At 38.6% G+C, this 21,166-nt stretch overlaps 2 protein-coding genes across 10 annotated transcripts in view; one reads left to right on the top strand and one right to left on the bottom strand.

The window, feature by feature from the left end:
* The window catches only part of LOC124086647 (vacuolar protein sorting-associated protein 35), a 97,162-nt gene extending 86,303 nt beyond the window's left edge, over nucleotides 1-10,859 (top strand). For all 9 annotated transcript variants that reach the window (XM_058576003.1, XM_058576000.1, XM_058576002.1 and 6 more), the window contains 9 exons: nucleotides 372-468; nucleotides 575-723; nucleotides 2,365-2,572; nucleotides 3,110-3,265; nucleotides 5,406-5,528; nucleotides 7,533-7,712; nucleotides 8,211-8,450; nucleotides 8,837-8,980; nucleotides 9,911-10,859. In XM_058576003.1, the coding sequence (XP_058431986.1) occupies nucleotides 372-468; nucleotides 575-723; nucleotides 2,365-2,572; nucleotides 3,110-3,265; nucleotides 5,406-5,528; nucleotides 7,533-7,712; nucleotides 8,211-8,450; nucleotides 8,837-8,980; nucleotides 9,911-10,090 (1,477 nt within the window). In that variant the 3' untranslated portion in view covers nucleotides 10,091-10,859. The remainder of the gene's footprint in view (nucleotides 1-371; nucleotides 469-574; nucleotides 724-2,364; nucleotides 2,573-3,109; nucleotides 3,266-5,405; nucleotides 5,529-7,532; nucleotides 7,713-8,210; nucleotides 8,451-8,836; nucleotides 8,981-9,910) is intronic.
* Nucleotides 10,860-12,068: 1,209 nt separating this feature from the next.
* Nucleotides 12,069-20,477, bottom strand: LOC124086374 (histamine H3 receptor-like). The gene is made up of 3 exons (XM_058576005.1): nucleotides 20,085-20,477; nucleotides 19,752-19,918; nucleotides 12,069-16,360 (listed from the first exon to the last, which is right to left on the bottom strand). Exons 1-3 carry the CDS (start codon nucleotides 20,344-20,346, stop codon nucleotides 15,500-15,502), a joined length of 1,290 nt encoding a protein of 429 aa, XP_058431988.1. The 5' UTR covers nucleotides 20,347-20,477; the 3' UTR covers nucleotides 12,069-15,499.
* Between the last annotated feature and the right edge of the window lie 689 nt (nucleotides 20,478-21,166).

The following is a 21,166-nucleotide window of genomic DNA, read 5'->3' as shown; positions in this document are numbered from 1 at the left end:
AACATACAGTATCTTAAAATAGTCTATATTTATCTTTTAAAGATTAAGTCATGGTCATTAGATACATTTGTGACTTTAATGTATTTCTCTCCATGTCTACAATTAAAGACTTTAAAAAGTTTAGGAAAATCATCCTGTTGAAAATGTCTAATAAGGTAAAAAATAAGAAAGTTGATGAAAAGGCATTGTTGGCCAATCTTTTTAGTTCAGAATGAGTTGAGGGAATTATTGGTATTCATTGTCCTTTTCAAAAACTTCTTTTAATGTGCTAGAACAAATAGATTTGTACAAGACAGAAAAGCAATACAGAATAAAATGTCATTCATGATCCCACTTCTTATATTTTTTGAAATAAATGTTTTCCTTTTTAGATTAGCTTTATTTGCTCATCGGGAAGATGGACCTGGAATCCCAGCAGATATTAAACTTTTTGACATATTTTCACAGCAGGTGGCTACAGTGATACAGGTTTGTATAGCTTTTCTCCTAAGTTCTCAAAATTTTGAAACTTCTCTGCTGGCAGATCCTTTTGTAATTGTTTAAAATTAATTGTATGTTTTTCTAAACATTCCAGTCTAGACAAGACATGCCTTCGGAGGATGTTGTATCTTTACAAGTCTCTCTCATTAATCTTGCCATGAAATGTTACCCTGATCGGGTGGATTATGTTGATAAAGTTCTAGAAACAACAGTGGAGATATTTAATAAGCTCAACCTTGAACAGTAAGTCAAAGTTATATTTTTGTAAAAAACACATGTAAAACACCTTTTTTGTCCTAGATTTGTTTTTCTCCCTCAGAGGCTTTTTGAAATGTTAGCATTTGTTATGTTTTAAGCTTTTGTTAAAATTGTCATACTTGGTGCTAATCAGATCAGAAAGTTACCACCAGTTATTTAGTTTCGTCATTAATGAAATAGTGACACTCAAGGACCAAAGGCAGTCTTCAGAGAGCAGTGTCTCCGATTCAGATCCCTTTCTATAAATGAATAAGCTGATTTTTAAACTATAAGGAAATTTTACTCAAGGAATATTTCCATAAGAATTATTTTCTTACAGATGATTAATTTGTGAAAAAAATAGGATATGTATATTTAAGGTAAAAAATTAGGGGAAATATATAATATTATACTAAATGTCATATATATATACATAAATACATATAATGTTTAAGGTACAGAAATTAAATTGATTTAAATACTTTTAGTCTATTTTGAACTTTAATTTTCACACCTTTAGAGAAATTACTATACCGTTTTGTACTTGAAGCTACTTCAACCATGCTATCCTAGACCTGTAGCACCCTCTAGTGACTACTGTGGGCAGTTTTGATCTTATTATCTTTTCCAGCAGCTCCCTTATTGACTCATTCCCCCCTGCTTCTGAACTTGGGTCAATGGGTCAAGCAGTTTTTCTCTTTTGTATCTCCCTTCTGGTGGTTCAGCTGCATCAGGAAAGTTTCTTCTTTTTCCTTATTGTCTTTTTATGTGGGTGTGAACTGAAAAATAGTTCAGATCTTGAATGATGAGCATGAGAAAATTCAATGATGTATCTGTTTCTTTACCCACTAAATGAGTTTTAAAGTCAAAGTAGACAAAATAATTAGAAATCCCAAACTCTAAAGGTCTTATAAACGTCCAAATATATCTTAATCTCCACAGAATGATGCTACAAGCTAAATACAACTTGCCTTTACTTGATTACCAACATTTGGTGCAATTGTTTATATATGTTTATATATATTTTTTGTATTTTTCTATTCTTTTGAATTGCTGGTTTTGCATGGATTTTTTTCTTATTTTCATCATGAATATGCAATATTTATTGGTTGCTCTAGGAATCAAACTGCTGCTTAAAATACTTTACCTTAGAAATGTTGTCAAATTCTAGACACTCATCTTTCCAGCTATACAACCTGTTCATGAGTTGGAGACTATTATTTTATTTATTTACTTATTTATTTTGGTACTGGGGATTGAACTCGGGGCACTCGACCACTGAGCCGCATCCACAGCCCTATTTTGTGTTTTATTTAGAGACAGGGTCTCACTGAATTGCTTAGTGCCTTGCTTTTGCTGAGGCTGACTTTTAACTCCTGATCATCCTCCCTCAGCTCCTGAGCTGCTGGGATACCATCATGCCAGTTAGAGACTACTATATTTATCACCAGAACAATAATAGATAAATTGAGTGTGTGTGAATGAAGTCATTGGGGTATTTTGGGATAGTATGATTCACTTGACCCTCTTTTTTAAAGTGTAAATGAAATTTTAAAAATTTTTGTGAAGCAGGTACTACTTGTTTATAAAAGTTGATTTTATTCATTAAGTGTTACTGTTTTCTTTTTCTTTTTTTTTTTTTTTTAGTATTGCTACCAGTAGTGCAGTTTCAAAGGAACTCACCAGACTTTTGAAGATACCTGTTGATACTTACAACAATATTTTAACAGTCTTAAAATTAAAACATTTCCACCCACTTTTTGAGTACTTTGACTACGAGTCCAGAAAGAGCATGAGTTGTTATGTGCTTAGTAATGTTCTGGATTATAACACAGAAATTGTCTCTCAAGACCAAGTAAGTAAAAACCAACATGCTACTTTAGGGAAACAGGCAATATAGTTAAAATTTCAGACTTTCAGACCTAGACACATGAAATAGGGGAGGGTAATTTAATACTAACGGAAAGTTGCAAGTAGCTTTTTCAATATACAAATTAGAAAATTAGAGATAGATATATATAGAAGAATCAAACATCCATAATTCCAACAGAAAAAGAATAAGCATTGTTAATATTTGGTGCATCTCTTTCAGACTTTTGCCCATATACATATGTATGTGGGTTTTTTTTAATGGAATTATTTATTTTTATTTTTATTTTTTTTAACACAATGTATTTATTTTATTTATTTATGTGGTGCTGAGGATCGAACCCAGGGCCTCGTATGTGTGAGGCGAGCACTCTATTGCTGTGCCACAACCCCAGCCCCTAAAAATAGAATTATTTTGCTGATAATTTTTCATAACTTTATATACAACTGGAAATATTTAGACGATGGTTTCATATCTTGATGTTTTCACCCTAGTGGGTTTCTTGTGTCTCCCATGTTACAGGTGGATTCCATAATGAATTTGGTATCCACGTTGATTCAAGATCAACCAGACCAACCTATAGAAGACCCTGATCCAGAAGACTTTGCTGATGAGCAGAGCCTTGTGGGCCGATTTATTCATCTTCTGAGGTCTGAGGACCCTGATCAGCAGTACTTGGTATGACTTAACTCTTACTTCCTTTAGTTGGATATTCCATAAGTATTTCATATTCTTATTTTTTTTTAGAACTGTGTATTACTTTTAGAAGTGTTCAGTTGCAGCTGGGCACAGTGGTACATGCCTATAGTCCTAGTTACTTGGGAGGCTGAGGCAGGAGGATTGCAAGTTTGTGGCTAGCAAAGGCAACTTAGCAAAATACTGTCTCAAAATAAAAAATATAAGAGATAGGGGGATATAGCTTATTTTCTGGATTTGATCACTACTGAAATAAAAGAAAGGTTCAGTTGCTTATCACAATAAACCCCTAAGTATAAGAAACATAATCTTTATATTAAATTTTATTTATTTTTCCAAGGTTTGTAAACGTAAGTTGTATTTGTCACATTGAAAATATGTCAAAAACTTTAAAATTCAATTTTCTTCCTTAACCTTAATTGCCTAATAAAGAACAATTGGGGGCTGGGGTTGTGACGCAGATGGGCTGGGGTTGTGACTCAGAGGTAGAGCGCTTGCCTCGCACGTGCAAGGACCTGGGTTTAATCCTCAGCACCACATAAAAATAAATAAATAAAATGTATTGTGTCCAACTACAACTAAAAAATAAATATTTAAAAAAAAAGAACAATTGGATGAAGTTCTCTTTTTTTGAGGGAGGATACCAAGGATGGAACTCAGAGGCACTCAACCACTGAGCCATATCCCTAGCCCTATTTTGTATTTTATTTAGAGACAGGGTCTCATTGAGTTGCTCAGTGCCTCGCTTTTGCTAAGGCTGGCTTTGAACTCAAAATTCTCCTGTCTCAGCTTCCTGGAGCCACTGGGATTACAGGCGTGTGCCACTGCATCTAGTGGATGAAGTTCTCTTTTTTATCATTAGTTCTCAGTTAATCTTTGTGAAATAAATAAAGACATGTTGCCTTATTAGGGGTTTTGGCAACTGATACTGTGTAATTTATTTTAAAGAAAGGTAGTATGCATAACTGGGCAAAGTAGTTGAATGCACAAGGCTATAATGACAAGTACTTTTGTTTGAGGATAAGTTCTATTTTCTATTGACTTTGTCGTTGTTGACACTCTTGTACTCCTTTATAACTGATGTGAAAAAGAGACTGGTTTCTATTGGTAGTATGATAGTCTTTGATTTTGCTTAGTGTAAACATTCTGAGCATTGTGCTGTCATGTTCTGTGTACTATGTGATCTGTACAGTGACTGTCTGATTGTTGAAGTATTTTAAATGATTCCTTCATGTTTCTGTGTGAGATTGTGTGTCATTTTCTGTTACATACCAAATATCGAGGTTAGGAAGCATGCCTTCAACATTGACAGATGGTTATGCCTTTGTGCAGAGCCTTTAAGGATAGAATCATTAGTTTCAACTGTCCCAAAGGAGAATGCATTCACTTAACCATTTACCATATCAGAGACATTCACAAAGCCTGAATATATCACGTTCTATTATATGTATCACTAAATATTTCATAAATTCTGTGTTTGCAATTTTTCCTGAGACATCTGTATATTTGTTTCATAATGGCTCTTTTAAAGTGTATTGGCATGTCCCTTGGTTTAAATGGGCTTAATATTTTTCTTAATTAGGAGATATTATCTACCAGCAATGTACATAAAATAATGTCCAACATTTTCTGAGCACATGTCGTGTCAGGTACTGATAACACTTTACATGTGTCATTTGATTTTTCCCAACAATTCTAGGAGCATGTTATGCCATTTTTCAAATGAAACTTGGAGCTAAGAGAAAGTAACTTGCCCAGGGTCACACAGGTAGTATGTATTAGAATCTACTTTTAAATTTAAGTCTGTCCTATTTCCAAGCCTGCATTCTTCATCAACACTATACCTTTTACACATGTGTACAAAAATATATTTAAGTATCTGTCTACTCCTAGGTTAGGTTATGCAACCTCTCTGAACCTCAGGTTTCTCCATTTATGGAGTTACTGTCTGTCTTTAGGGTGACTGTGACAACTTGGGGAGACAAAAAATATATAAAGTACCTACCATTATAAAGCCCAGTACATTTGTACATAGAAGTAATGATGATTAGAGCTGCATTTAGTTTATAAATGATTAATCATAGTGTGGAAAAAATTTAAAAAAATTTTTTTTTTTGGTCAGATTTTAAACACAGCACGAAAACATTTTGGAGCTGGGGGAAATCAACGGATTCGTTTCACACTACCACCTTTGGTATTTGCAGCTTATCAGCTGGCTTTTCGATACAAAGAGAATTCTAAAGTGGTGAGTTTACTTTTAAGTATGTCACTACTTTTTTCCTTTTCCTCAATTTGTGTATTAGTTTTGTATTATGGAAAATTTCAGACAAATATAAAAATAGTGGTATAATAAGCTCCTATTTTCAATAATTCTTAATTTGTTACTCATCCTGTGGTATGTGTTCCTAACAGCAATGTTGGTAGATCACATACTAGCTGAGGGATCACATAAAAATACTTAGAAATAGGGTGTTATAACATGTACCTGTATACTTGGGAAGCTGAGGCAGAATGATCACTTGAGCCCACAAGTTCTAGACTATCCTGGGCAAAATAAACTATCTAAAAATAAAAAAACAAACAAACTTAGAAATGAAAAATTAAACCAGTTTTAATTTATGTTAGAACTTTCTCATTGGTCCTAACTCAGATTAACTTTGCTTAATAAAAGGGCTCAGCATTACATAATCACTTCTCTCTAAAAGCATGTATTTGAACAATATCATGAGCTATAAGTGCAATTCTTTTATGAATCTCTTTCTTTCTCATGACTAATGTATTCAGTAGTATGGATTTGAAGAAAATACCTCAATGTATTTGAAAGTTGGACAGCCAGGTTTATGTTAAGGAATAAACCTCAGTAACTTAATTTTTTAATAATGGAGAATAAGGTTTATTCAGTAGATCTACCAGCGTGAATAGCAGCTTTAAAAAAATATATATTTTTTAGTTGTAGTTGGACACAATACCTTTATTTCACTTATTTATTTTTATGTGGTTCTGAGGATCGAACCCAGGGTCTTGCACGTGTGAGGCGAGCAGCACTCCACCGCTGAGCCACAACCCCAGCCGGAATAGCAGCTTTTAATCTATTTTTATTAGGCCAGCATCTCAATTTCATTGTATTTTCCAGCATGTTATTTATGACTAACAATAAAAAGATAGCAACTAGCCTATATTACAAAGCTGTAATAATCAAAAGAATATGGTACTAATAAAAACAGACCCTCAGATCAGTTGAATAGAATAGATAAAGTCCAGAAATAAACCCATACATATACAGTCTTAATCCTTATCAGGCTGCTGAGGATACACAGTGAGCAAAAGACAGTTTCTTCTATAAATTCCACTAAGTGGAATTAATTATTAAATTTCACTTCTAAGAATTTATACTAAGGAGCCAGGTGCAGTAGCGCCCGCCTGTAATCCCAGCAGCTTGGGAAGCTGAGACAGGAGGATCTCGAGTTCAAAGCCAGCCTCAGTAAAAGCGAAGTGCTAAGCAACTCTTGAGACCCTGACTCTTAAAATACTAAATAGGGCTGGGGATGTGGCTCAGTGGTAGAGTGCCCCTGAGTTCAATCCCTGGTGCCAAAAAAATAAAAAATAAAAAGAATTTATACTAAGGAAATAATTAGACTTGATGAAGCTCTGTGTATATAAACCAGTCATTGTGGTATTATGGATTGTTTCTATAGGAGAGTAACAAATTATATTACACAATTCAGTTGGAATATTTTCTATCCATAAAAATAATCTCAAATAATTTAGTATCATGAAGAAAATGGTTTTGATAAAAACCATTTCATTTAACTCTTTCCATTGAGCTTTAAAGTAGAAAACAAATCCATATGCAAAGAACCCAGTTACCTTCCATTTACACAGAGAAAAAATGATGACATTAACATCAGGATATGACAGTGATTATTGTTAGGTGTAGATTTAGGAATGATTTAATTTTTAAGATTCTTTTGTGTATTTTCCCAATTGGGGATATGTTACTTTTCTGATCAGAAGGAAAAAAAAAAAACGGAAAATATACAAAAAATTGCTAAGGCAGTAGCCTTAAATGGATGTTTTAAGAAGACATCCAGCTTGATTTATCTGTGTGCTCCATAAATAAGAAAAGGAAAATTCTGAGTTCAGTTTTACTACTTTTACTGTTATATTAGACATTTTAAATAAAACGAATATTGTCATGTAAATTAATCTTGACCTGATGGTAATTTAATTTTTTTTTTCCTTATTTTAGGATGACAAATGGGAAAAGAAATGCCAGAAGATTTTTTCATTTGCTCACCAGACTATCAGTGCTTTGATCAAGGCAGAACTGGCAGAGTTACCCTTAAGACTTTTCCTTCAAGGAGCTCTAGCTGCTGGAGAAATTGGTTTTGAAAATCATGAAACAGTAGCATATGAATTTATGTCCCAGGTGAAGATCTGTTCTCTTTTCTGGGTTGTCTGATCAGTTTTCCTGAGTTTGGTCACTTGTTCGTAGTTATGGTGGTAGTGTACATGGCTGGTCTTCTCTTTTTTTTTAACTGAGTGAGTATGTAACTACTGTTTTCCCACTGCCCTGGAACCTCTTCATGTTGTATAGCCATATTGAGTGGTGCAGAGCAGCAAAATTGTTCAGTTACTCAGTGCTGATGAAGTCTAAAATTTTCAAGAGGGTCATGGTAAAAGTGTTTCATGGGGGAAAAAAAGTTCCTTTGTCTCTTGAGTTTGGGGATCTAGGGTTAAACAAAGTTGAGACAGGTTCTTTTCTGCAATTTATCGGCATCTTTACCATCTTAGCTATAAGTTGTGCCTCTCTGAGGGGCAGGATAGCACTCTCTTATATGAAGGGACTGTGGAATATCTTAGAGGATGTGGGTTTGGTGGAAAGTATTCTGGTCCCTAAAAGTCCTTTCTGCTTTGTGTCCACCAGGCATTTTCTCTATATGAGGATGAAATTAGTGATTCCAAAGCACAGCTGGCTGCCATCACCTTGATCATTGGCACTTTTGAGAGGATGAAGTGCTTCAGTGAAGAGAATCATGAACCCTTAAGGACTCAGTGTGCACTTGCTGCATCCAAACTTCTGAAAAAACCAGATCAGGGCCGAGCTGTGAGCACCTGTGCACATCTCTTCTGGTCTGGCAGAAACACAGACAAAAATGGGGAGGAGGTAAGGTTATTCCTGACCATGTGGAGACCGTTAACAGTGATTAGTTACCATGGCCTTGTGCTCTGGAGGTGAAACATTTGGGGTATTTGAATATCTGACAAAGTTATTTTGTTTTATTGAATGAAGTGGACAATCACGTGGATAGTCTTAGCCTGTGGTGAAGCCTCCACTTTGAGGATATCATAACATAGCAAGTGTACACCACTAACTGTTCTTTTAAATATAGCTGTATACTTTTTTTTTTTTTTTTTAGCTAAAAGAATAGTGAAGAATGTTCTGTTCCTTTAAAATAGGAAAGAACATTGTAGTGTTGTGTTTCTTTGTTTGACAATGGGACGTTTGCAGTTTGTTAATCTCTTCCATATTTCCTTGCCCTTTTACTTTAGCTTCACGGAGGCAAGAGGGTAATGGAGTGCCTAAAGAAAGCTCTGAAAATAGCAAATCAATGCATGGATCCCTCTCTACAAGTGCAGCTTTTTATAGAAATTCTGAACAGATATATCTATTTTTATGAAAAGGAAAATGATGCGGTAAGTGAACTAATAAAGTATTACTTGTGGACTAGTATTTTCCTTTCCCACCTTATGAGACTTGATGTATAACAAAAGTTTATCAAAGCTGGGCACTGGTGCATGCTTATAATCCCAGCAACTCAAAAGGCTGAGGCAGGAAGATCTCAAGTTTGAGGCCAGCCTTGGCAAATTAGTGAGACCCTGTCTCAAAAAAATAAAAAGGACTGGGTTGTGGATGAGTGGTAGAGTGCCCATACATTTGAAAAAAAAAAAACAAAAATAGCTGGGTGTGGTGGCACATGCCTGTAATCCCAGTGGCTTGGGTGGCTGAAGCAGAAGTATTTTGAGTTCAAAGCCAGCCTTAGCAACTTTCCACAATGAAATCCTGTCTCTAAATAAAATATCAAAAAAGACTGGGATTGGGCTGGATAAAAAAAAAAGACTGGCTGGATAGCTCAGTTGGTAGAGTGCTTGTCTCACATATACAAGGTTCTGGGTTCAATCCCCAACACCACACAAAAAAAGGTAGGGGTGAGAGGCTAAGATGTGGTTCAGTGGTTTAGTGCTCCGGGTTCAATCACTGGTACCAAAAAAAAGAATCTATAAATTGCCAAAGAGTAGGCTGATTTCTCATTAAGTACTAATTTAGAGTAATTCCTAAATATATTATCCTTTTAGCAGCACATTGTTGGTCCAAATTTGTAGGTTAAATAAAATTTTGTTTTTGTCCTTCTTTTACTGGTTCAAGTTACTCTATTTTAAAAGTTGTTTTTGTTTTTTTGGGACTAGCAAATAGTTGTTGCTCAAACTAGGAATCACGTTCTCATCTGTCTTTTTTCATAATTACTCAGGTAATTGGTGAGAATACAAATTTCTTAAAATGGTGTTATTAAATCTTATTTTTTGTGATACATGTTTGACCATGAAATTATACATACTCTTTCGTAGGTAACAATTCAGGTTTTGAACCAGCTTATCCAGAAGATTCGAGAAGACCTCCCAAATCTTGAGTCCAGTGAAGAAACAGAGCAGATTAACAAACATTTTCATAATACATTGGAGCATTTGCGTTTGAGGCGGGAATCACCAGAGTCTGAGGGGCCAATTTATGAAGGTCTCATCCTTTAAAAAGAAAACAGCTCACCATACTTCTTTCCATGTACATCCAGTAAGGGTTTTATTAAACTAGGTATCCCTTCCATAGATTGTGCCTTTCAGAAATGCTGAGGTAGGTTTCCCGTTTCTTACCTGTGATGTTTTTACCCAGCACCTCCGGACACTCACCTTCAGGACCTTAATAAAGTTATTCACTTCATAAATGTTCAAGTCTGTCTGATCATCCCAAGTAGCATGACTGATCTGCTATTTAAAATTTCTGTGATCTGTGAAGGAAAAAAAAAAAAAAGACATACACAGTTACCTTGGCTACTAATGAAGCTCTCTCCTTTTGTTTTGTTTCATTGTTGATTGTGTATTTTCTTCATTACTGGGAGTACTAACCCAAAAGTATCTGTCTCTTTGTTCTCTAGTCCAATTTGAGATTAATTTAGAAGGAATACTGTATGTGTAATTCAGCTTGGGCTTTCCCCTAAATGCAAGGCCATGTGTAATATTTTCCCTAAAACTAGAATATATTAATGCATGTTTTGAGAATTTTAAAGCACCATGGTCAAAACCAGAAGCTATATTTTGCATATTTGGACTCAGCCATCCATTAAGAACCTATGTTGTCCTCTGGATATATTTATCAAAATAATTTGGTTTTGAATAGTATAAAATAGAAAATTTGCGATCTGTATAATTTATGTATAACCTTCATTATTGTAAATTTAATGGGAAGTGCATCACAATTATGATTTTTTTTGCACCAGTGAAACAATAAAGTTGCTATTAACAATTCTTGTATCTTTTTTTCCCCTTTTTATAGTCTTGATTGATTAAAAGAACTAGTAGAATGCCTATGGAGTTTCATACATCTCATGTTTACAATGAGCTCTGGCTTACAAAATTATGGAGCAAGGCACCTTGTACTCTTTCATTTATGTTCCTGCTGAACCTTTTCCCCAGCCTTACCCTGCTTTTCCTAAGGCACCAAGAGTCATGTAACTCCCCAAAGGCTCATCACATGTATTAGCTATCTACTTTGTAACAATTTTCCCTAAACCTAGTGTCTTCAAACAACAAATATTTATCTCATAGTTCTCAGTATCAGGAATTTAGAAGCAGCTTAGCTGGTGGTCCTGGATCAAGGTGTCTTATAAGATTACCATCAAGATTTTGACTGTGGCTGCCATCATCCAAAGGTTTGGTAAAGTCTGATTTCTAAGCTCTTTTACTTCATTCACTCACATGGTTGATAGAACCTTCATTTCCTCTCATTTTGGGCTTTTCCATAGGGCAGCTTCAATGTCTTTATAAGTTGGTGACTGGCCTTCCCAGAGTGATTCCATAGAGAAAGAGCAAGGAGGAAATGACAGTGTCCTTTTATGATCTAATCTCGGAAATGACATGTTGTTGTTTTTTGCCTTATGAAGGCCATTAAGGCAATACTAGAGGATAAAGGGAATTAAGCTCCACCTCTTAAAGGGAGACATTGCAATTAATTGATAAAGATTTTCAACTTACCACAACATTCAGCACCTTACCATCTGCCCTCCCATTGCCAGATGTCTAGAACTTGTTTGATTTTACAAATCAGAACAAATGTTTACTAAATTATAAAATTAGAAGTTAACAACTATGTTAAGCCTTCCTGTAGTACATCTTGGTCCAGCAAACCTTTTCTGTTCTTTGCAGTGTTAGTTTACAGTGTTAAATTATAGTATTAATTACATTGCATACTGTAAATTAAATTAATTAACACTGTATAATAGGGACTGTGAATTAGGGATAGATGTGTCCATTTTACTTGTATCTTCATTGTAATGTATCTGGAAAGGTAAAACAGACGTAATTCAATACCTGAATTTGAACTCATTTGGAAAAGATGGGTCAAAGTTAAACTAATGTCAGTATAGGGTATAAACTTTGATTTTCTGGGTTGACATAAAGAGACCAGATTTAAAGAAGGAAAAAAAAAAAAACCAAAGCATTGCTAATATTTTTAATTTATACATTTCTTTATTGAAAAAAATGAAGTACCTACCATATGCCAGATATAGTTAGGCACTGAATTTAAGGGTGAACATGATATGGTCTACAGATTAAACAATTTTAGTCTGGTATGAAGACAGATTCATAGTGACAGAACAGCACTGAAGAAGGACTTGGGGGTTGGGGGGTTGGGTGAGTTCTGGAGAGTGTTGTATGGACTTCCCATTACCTCTTGTGAAGTGAATGCCCAACTTCCAGTCCTATTTATAATAGCTAGAGCCAGGCATTTAAAAGAGTAACTCATAGAAGTTGCCTATGCGCAATGAGATAAATATTGCAAAATTGAAGAGACATTTAAAAACTTTTATAGCTCTTTGATGATTTTCTCTCTGTAGAGTGTAAGTATAAAAAGTTTGTGTTTTTAATTTTTATTTCTGGCACTATGGGTTTAATCCCAGGGCCTTGCACATGCTGGGCAAGTGCTCCATCCCTGAGCTACATCCTCAGCCAACATAAGCCATCTTTTTTTTTTTTTTTTTTTCCCTTGAGACAGGGTCTTGCTAAGTTGCTAGGGCTGGCCTCAAACTTGGAATCCTCCTGTCTCAGCCTCCTGGGAAGCTGGAATTAGAAGTGGGTGTGCATTACCACACCTGGCTATTTTATGTCTATCTCCCTTTTCTAATAATATCTACTACATCTTACATAAAAAATACCTGTCCTTAATGGATGTGGGGGAAATCCTTTACAGATGGATAGAAGCACAGAACAGAGGAGAACTGGTGCTGAATGGCATTAAATCCCCAAGATGAGGAGATAGTCACTAGAGGCCACATCTAGGAAGATGATATGAATGGATGAGCAATGCCTCTTGTGACAGCACTTTCCTGACCTCCTTTTCCTGTCTCCAGTCAGCAAACCAATGATTAGAGTCTAAGCAAAAAGTGTGTTGCTTTTTTTTTTTTTTTTGGTACCTGGGATTGAACCCAGGGACACTTAACCACTGAGCCACATCCCCAGCCTTTTTCTATATTTATTTAGAGACACAGTCTCATCAAGTTGCTGAGATTGGTTTTGAACTTGCAATCCTCTTGCCTCAGCCTCCCCAGGTGCTGGGATTACATATGTGTGCCACTGTGCCTGACTAGCAGTTGCTTCTTTACATGGAAATTCATGTTTCTGATTGTTCCCCAAGCCCTGAGACTGGTGGCCATTAGGTGAGTGAACTGTAACACAACTCTGGCCATTAATGACTTTGCATAGATTGTAAGCTTATCCGAACAACTAAAAGAGGAAGGAAGGAGGCATTTAACTTGATGAGGCATGGTAGAATAATTTGAAGAATGGTGAGCAGTTGTAGAACAGTTCATGTGCAATTCTCAGAGCCACTGAGAAATATGAGAGACCATAAGGAATAAGCTAACCATCATAGGCAATGGGAGGGGATTTAACTTGATTTTGTAGGGGTTTTCCATTACATTTGCTATCTCTGTGAACCTAAGGTAATTATATCAAGCAGAATCGATTTGAAAGGATTTTTCAACAAAATTTTCTTTAATGATGGGAATTCCAGACTACATATTGTCCATGAAAGGTTCTGGGTGGAGAAATCTCTGGAGAAGGATGCCTTCCTGTTTGCTAGGGTTGGCCCTATGGGGGTGCCCTGGGGATGGACAGCAGACCACATTTCAGGTGCCACTATCTACACATTTGCTGCACACTTCAGTTACCTATGTTAAAGACAAGCTTCCCAGCTTGTGTTAATTTAAAACAAGTCATCTGGAAGTGGGGTGGTCTAGATCTCGTATTGCTGTTCACTTCTCTATGTTACCAGCAGTGTACCAACAAAACTAGGCCAATACTTCCAAAATCTCTAGAGACTGTTTTACCACTCATTACAGTGTTTAATTAGCTTAAGGACAGAAATGTCTTCCTATGACTAAGCATTAAGTTGTAACTTAAATCCATTTTCACTCATCAGAAAGAACCAAGTACAAATACAAAGAAAGTGTGAAGCTGGGTATGGTGGCTCACACCTGTAATTCCAGAAGCTCAGAAGGCTGAAGCAGGAGGATTACATTTGAGGAAACGTTAAAAGAACTGGGGATATATATCAATGGTAAAGTACCACTGGGTTCAATTCCAGTACCCAAACAAACAAACCCTTTGGAGGCTTCATGGCCACTAGGTATAATATCTAGCATTTGAGAACTTTTTTTTTTTTAATTAAAACTGTTTTGGTGGTGGTCTAGGGATCAAACCCAGGGCTTTGTCCATGCTAGGAAAGGACTCCACCACTGAGTCATATTCCTAGTTAATCTCTTGCATTTGCATTTATCTGGTATGTTTTTATAAAGGTAAGCTATGAAACCTAGTATATTCTGTAAAACTAGGTTCTATCCTTTTTCATGTCTTGTCTTTATTTATATACACAAAAGTGATGAAATACTCTCGTATACTACTTCAAACAAAAGTTGCATATTTAAACTGGTTAGCCTTATCAACAAGTAAAATATATTGATAGGATAGTGTGTGAAAATTTGGTAAAATTAACAAACTTAAGCCTCAGTAATTTTAAGCCTTAGGTAGGATGACTCCACAGGAGATAGGTATTACAAAAACATTTTTTTCTTAACCATTTTTATCCTTTTACACATTCCTAGGATCAATGCTTCTCAAACTTTATTAAACATATAGATCAATCAGGGAGCTTGTTAAAAATGCAGATTCTGGGATTCAGCAGGTCTGGGGTACAGCCGGAGAATTCTAATAAACTCTCAGGTAATCCCCATGCTGCTGATCCAGAGAGCAAATTTTTTTTTTTTAAATTGTAGTTTGAGTACAACCAGAGATACGAAAAATTGTGCTCTATATGTGTAATGCATTCTGCTCTCATATATAACAAATTAAAATTAAAAAAAGAAAAAAGTGATAATATTTTGTTATGCCAAAAACATAAATAGTATGCTATAGCTTTTTAAAAATCCAGATTGGTAATAATAAAACTAAAATTTTAATTTGTGCCACACACACACAAACAAAATTTTTTAACCTTTGTTTTACTTATTTATTTATATGTGGTACTGAAGCTCAAACTCAGTGCCTCATACATGCTAGGCAAGTGCTCTACCACTGAGCTACAATCCCACTCCGGGACAGAGATTTTTGAATTAACAAAGCCCTACCTGGCTTGCATGAAGCCCTGGGTTAGAGACTGCAAAACTAAACATCCCCGCCCCCCCGCCAGACAAAGCCCTTGATGACAATTTCATAGACAATATTTAAAAAATATTTGGAGGAACTTGTTTCATTTGTTATATGGATTCCTTGTTTCCTTGTGGCAAAGACCCAGGTGGAGTGGATAGCAGTGGCTTAGGAAAGTGTTTGTGGTTGCCTCTCCTTCGTGGTGTGTAGGGGTTAGGTAACCTGGCACAAGAGATATTTCTGTCACATGTACATATGAGGGTGGATCTTGGCCTTTCCAGGGCACAGCAGTTTGATAAACGCTTTTCTGAAACTCACGTGGCAGAGTGGGTACAGAATAGGGTTGATAGCGGAATTCAGCCAGAGGAGCCAGAAGGATGTCTCATAGAGGGAGTGCTGGATGCACGTCCCATGACAGGCTGCTCGGATGATCATGAACAAAGTGTAGGGAGCCCAGCACAGGCCAAATACACACACAATGATGGCCAATGACTTGGCCAATCGCTTATCCCGGGAAAGCCGGAGGCGACTGGCCACAGTGTTGGCAAGGTCTGCCTGCCTTTCAGCATTGCAGATGCTTTCGCTGGGCCTGTAGTGGCTCTGCCGACGCCGTGCTGCTTTGGTTCTGAGGTCTAACTGCAGAGGCGGTAAATCTTGAGTCCCAGGAACATCCAAGGAAACACTGTTTTGCTTGGTAGAGAGGCCCTGGTCTTTCCTTTTCTTGCTTCTCCTTTCAGCGGGTTTAACAAAAAATATGATGTGCTTCTTTTTTCTCCCCTGGAAGTTCATCTCCAAGCCATCTTGGCTGGGGACAGTGTAGTCACTCCTCAGAGAGTTGCGCTTCTGAATGTTGATATAGATGCTCAAGTTGAAGTAAGTGACACTGACAAAGGGTGTGAAGAATTCAATGATGGAGGCCGTCATGAGGAAGTACCAATTGTAGAAGAACTCAGCATAGCACTCCCCCCGGGGCAGGATGCTTCTTTTGGCCACATACTCCCAGCTGATGATGGCAGGCCCATAGAGGAGGAATGCTGCCACCCACACCAGTGCCATCTTGAAGACAGCATTCCTGGTCATGCCCTTCTGAGCCCTGTAAGTCACCTAGAAGGAAACAACAGAGACCAGTGAGGGAGTGATGAGGCAGCTTTACTCACTCAGTCTGGTACAGTGAGATGTCGTGAGGCTGAAGATTAGTTGTGAACATGACCAGTGTCTGGGGGATAAGGGGGTTTTATTTCTGCATCAGCCAACTCTTTCCAGATGTACTATGCCACTTCACCTTGCAATAGGTGAAGAGCTTTCCTCGTAGGAAGATGGTCAAGGTCTGTCTCTTTGAACATTAGTATTACTCTCTCACATGTGGAAACATATGTCTTCAATACCATCCAGAATGTTTATAAGTGAAATCACTGGTGAATTCATAGTGTCCTGCAACTGAGCTATTGTACTTCCTTTTCCAACTTTTAAACAATCTCATAACTTTGTGACATACGTATATGGGTGTGTGTGTGTGTGTGTGTGTGTGTATTTTTTCTGGGAATTGAAACCAGGGGTATCCTTTTTATTTTTTATTTTGAGACAGGATCTTGCTAACGGCTAAGGCTGGCATCAATGTGTAACCGATGTGATTCTACAACTTGTATTTGGGGTAAAAAATGGGAGTTCATAACCCACTTGAATCAAATGTATGGAAGATGATATGTCATGAGCTTTGTAATGTTTTGAACAACCAATAAAAAAAAATCCTCAAAAAAAAAAAAAAAGTTGCAATCCTGCCTCTGCCTCTGGAGCCACTGTGATTATAGGTGTGCACCACCTGGCTCATTCCACATTTTTACTCATGACCCATTTAGTCTCCCCTGCAGTTCCTGGAGGTGGCTCTATGTCTCAATGACCAAGAGCAGAGTCTGGAGTCAACCAACTTGGATTCAAATGCTGTCACTTGGAGAGCTGTTTGTTCTAGGCAATTTACTTAACCTCTATGTGTCTCAGTTTCTTCAAATGTAAAATCGGGCAGTATTTTTCCCTAGACTATAGGATTTTCATGACCCAATGCATGTCAAGCGCTTGAATATAATTCAGATAAAGTTCTTAGAACAGTGTCTGGCTTAAAATAAAACCCTAAATATTAGTTAACATTATCATTGGGTGTAAAAATACCTGCAAAGGCAGGAGCATGAAATAAAAAATTTTGATCTTTGGTTTGCAGAAAATGTTATGAGAAGGTGAGAGCCAACTGGGGAAATGAAAGGTGCTTTGAAGATTTGGGAGATTGAAGTTTTCCCCCAACTGCGCTGCCACGCTGCAGACACTTCTGAAGTGTGTCACTGGAGCAAAACACTTGGCTTTCTATATGGGTCAGTGCAAAATATTTAATACTATTAGGCAGTTTCACTTCCTACACCTGTAATATGCACAAGCCTTGCACTGAGAGCAAAGGGAAACTAATTACCAAGAGGATCTCAAGGGAGTGAACCCAAGTGATGTGTTCCTGGAAAGTTAGAAAATGCCACTTTGGGCAATATTTATACTTAGGAAATTATTTTAGGCAAATACAGTGGGAACAGAAGAAGCAATAGTAGGAATGGGAGACAAGGAAGAGCTGGGCTGGAACAATCATGAAAGCCAGTGGTTTTTATTCTCAGCTGTGCCTTATAACCACCCAAAGCTATTTTTAAAAAATGCCAATACCTGAACCCTCCTCAAAGCCAATTCAATTAAAAAATAGATTGAGAACTGCAGCAATAAATGAAGCAAATTGCGTGGGTGCCATAGTGAGGACTTGGAGATGGGGGGCTGGGGGATAAGGGGATGAAAGCATGGAGGGTGGATTTCTTAGACCATGATGAGGCATTGTAGGTATTGAGAAGCCCAGAGTTTGTTTCTGTGTTCTAATTTTTCTGTAGTGAGCATGGATTACTTATATAAAAGATAAAAGTTTTTTTTTTAGTTCAAAGGAAAGTTCCTGTTCACTTCTATCTCATTTAATACTCACCTCTGCCCTTGCTGATTAATTTATATGAGTCTTATCATCCCATCTGCAAAATGGGGGTAAACTTTAGTTTCTACTTATCTTCCAGGGAAGAAAGGACCATATGAATTAGCCATCATAGAAACTGGAGTCAAAAGGCTTTTAACCCCTCATTTTCTGATAGGAAAAGAGACAAGAGGTACAAGGATGTGCTCAAGGTCACACATTGTGGAAGTGTAAGATTGGAACTCAGCTCTCCTGACTCCTGAGTCAGCCTAAAAATTTAGCACTGTGATGAGTGAATTTACACTTGTGATTGCTCATGTGAACCCATTCTGTTGCTGTTAGCCCTTAAAACACTGAAGTAGCAAGTGGACCCTCTCCACCTAGCACTGTTCTGGGGGAGACAGTCATTAACAATTAACTGGTGAGGGCAAGAAGCCTCTTTAGCACGCATATCCTTTTCTACTGGGCCTTGAACTTGGACTTTTGATCTTATCTCCATTTGAGGTTACTTAATCAGAATTTTTTTTTTGGGGGGGGGCTGTACTGGGGTTTGAACTCAGGGCACTCAACCACTGAGTCACATCCCCAGCCCTATTTTGTATTTCATTTAGAGACAGGGTCTCATTGAGTTGCTTAGGGCCTCACTTTTGCTGAGGCTGGCTTTGAACTTGTGATCCTCCTGCCTCACCCTCTGGTGCCACTGGGATTATGGGTGTGTGCCACAGCTTCTGGTACTTAATTAGAATTATATCCGAAAATATGTCTAGTATTGTTTCTGGCTTTGGAAACACAGGGCTGAGAAACAGCTCTGCCTCTTCTGGGAACTTAGTTTGTGAGACAGACAGATCTAATAGAATGTCAGGTGGTGATAAGCCTGAGTATAGTAGGGAAGAAGGAAGAGAGTGTCAGCGCTGCTATTTGAAGAGGATAACCAAGGAGGAGCAGACAGCTGAACAGGGGCCTGTGTGAACTCAAAGTGAGTCTATGTACAGAAAGAGGATACTGACTGGGAGGAAAGATAAAGGTGCCATAACAGGACTTAAGATTTCCATCCCATTTTCTGACAACATTCATAACCACATCTGTATTATACCATGTGATTATAAAAATAAATCCTGAGAAAGGCGAAATTAAGTTGTATGTGTTTTTTGTTTGTTTGTTTGTTTGTTTGTGTTAGCCTGGATCTTGCTCTGTTGCCCAAGCTGACCTTGAACTCCTGGGCTCAAGTGGCCAGCCCCAGCTTCAGCCTTCCAAGCAGTTGGAACTACAGGTGCTCTACCACTGGGGCCCTGCACTGCATCTTCTTTGTCAAATTTAAGTATTAAAAACAGAAGACAGTATTTGTAATCTTGTCTTGGCATCTTTTTCTTTTTCCTTTTGGATAGTGGGGTCCTGAGAACACATGGAAGTGGTATGCAAGAGGTTTCAGCAACTCCAACCACCCAGCCTCCATCCACCTGGCCACCATCCCACCCCACCTCATACAGGTCTAGGTCAAGTCTCCCTCCTACTTACCGCCCTGGTGACAGAGATGAACCTGTCGTAGCTGATGAGGACGATGTTGAATACCGAGGCGGTGCACACCAGGTAATCCGTCACCAGCCACAGTTTACACAGTCCCTTCCCTAACTTCCACTCTCCGGTCAGGATGTAGGGGATGTACAGTGGGATGCAGAAACCGCCTGTGGGCGAAGCGAGGCGGTGAGCGAGCGAGGGTAAACAGCCTGGCGAGCCGTTCTGGCCCTGTCTCCGTGTCCCACAGTGCCCCACTTCCCCAGGGAGATGTCTGATTGCTGGGATACCTCCTACCTCCTCCAGGGCACCTCCAGCCCCTGGGGCCACACTCACCCACCAGCAAGTCCGCGACGGCCAAGTTGAGGAAGAAGAAGTTGCTGCGGGAGCGCAGGCTGCGGTCCACAGCGAAGGCCACCACGACCAGGGCGTTGCCCAGCACCGTGGCCAGCGCCAGTAGCGCCATGAGCGCGGCCAGCAGCGCGGTCACCGGAGCAGAGAAGTGGTTGGCATGCGGCCCAGGGCGCAGCCCCGGGCCCAGCCCGGGTCCCGGCCCGAGTCCCGGGGTGCAAGCATTCCCCGATGCGTTGGGCTCCATGCGGTGGCGCAGGGTCCGGGGCCGCCGCGGGGCAGGCCAGGGGAGCTGGGCAGGAGCGGCAGCCGGGACCCGTGGGAGGCTAGGGAAGTGCGGCAGGACAGCAGAGTGCCGCGGGGAGGAGGCGCGGGAGCCGCAGCCGCGGGAGCCGCAGCCGCGGCGGGGCTAGAGGGGCCGGGAGCCCATGCAGAAGTCCGAGCCCAGCAGCGGGTGCGGATCGGTCGGGTAGCGGGGGTCCTCAGAGGGGAGGGGTCCGAGCAGGGGCAGGCGGCAAGGGCCCGAGACCCTCAGGCTGGACCCTCAGCCTGAGAGCGCTCCTGGAAGCGAAGGCGGGAAGAGGTCTTGATTCTCTACTTAGCCACCTAGAGATCCTGGAGTCTCTGGAACAAAGTTGTTATTATTTCATTTCCCCCAATAGTAGTAATTTTGTTTTATTTCGATCATAAAAGCAACGCTTGCACTTGTAAAAAAGAAATCAAACGATATAGAAAGGCATAAAGTTGAAATGAAATTTCTTACAATAGTTTCTCAGAAATGCCCACTTGGACCGTTTTCGTGTAAGTCTTTCCAGGCTTCCGACCCCTTATAATTATTTTCTAACCCTCCCTTCTTCCAAAGAACTAGGCAGACCATTAAAAAAAAAAAAAAAAAAAAAGATTAAAAAAAAAAAAGAATGAGGTTTGGCTGTCCTAATGTATAATCTGATTTTTCTCCCAAGAAAATAATAAATCTGAACATTTTCCTACATGTATATGGGATAGGGGTCACCACCGTTATCTTTAAAGTCTCTCTCTCTCTCTCTCTTTTTTTTTTTTGTCCTTGT

This window comes from Marmota monax, unplaced genomic scaffold (assembly GCF_021218885.2).
Source record: "Marmota monax isolate L192 unplaced genomic scaffold, Marmota_monax_Labrador192_F-V1.1 WCK01_AAM20220418_F8-fsc00024, whole genome shotgun sequence".
NCBI lineage: Eukaryota > Metazoa > Chordata > Mammalia > Rodentia > Sciuridae > Marmota > Marmota monax.
Note: the sequence above shows the minus strand (reverse complement) of the source record. Positions and strands in the feature narration are given on the sequence as shown.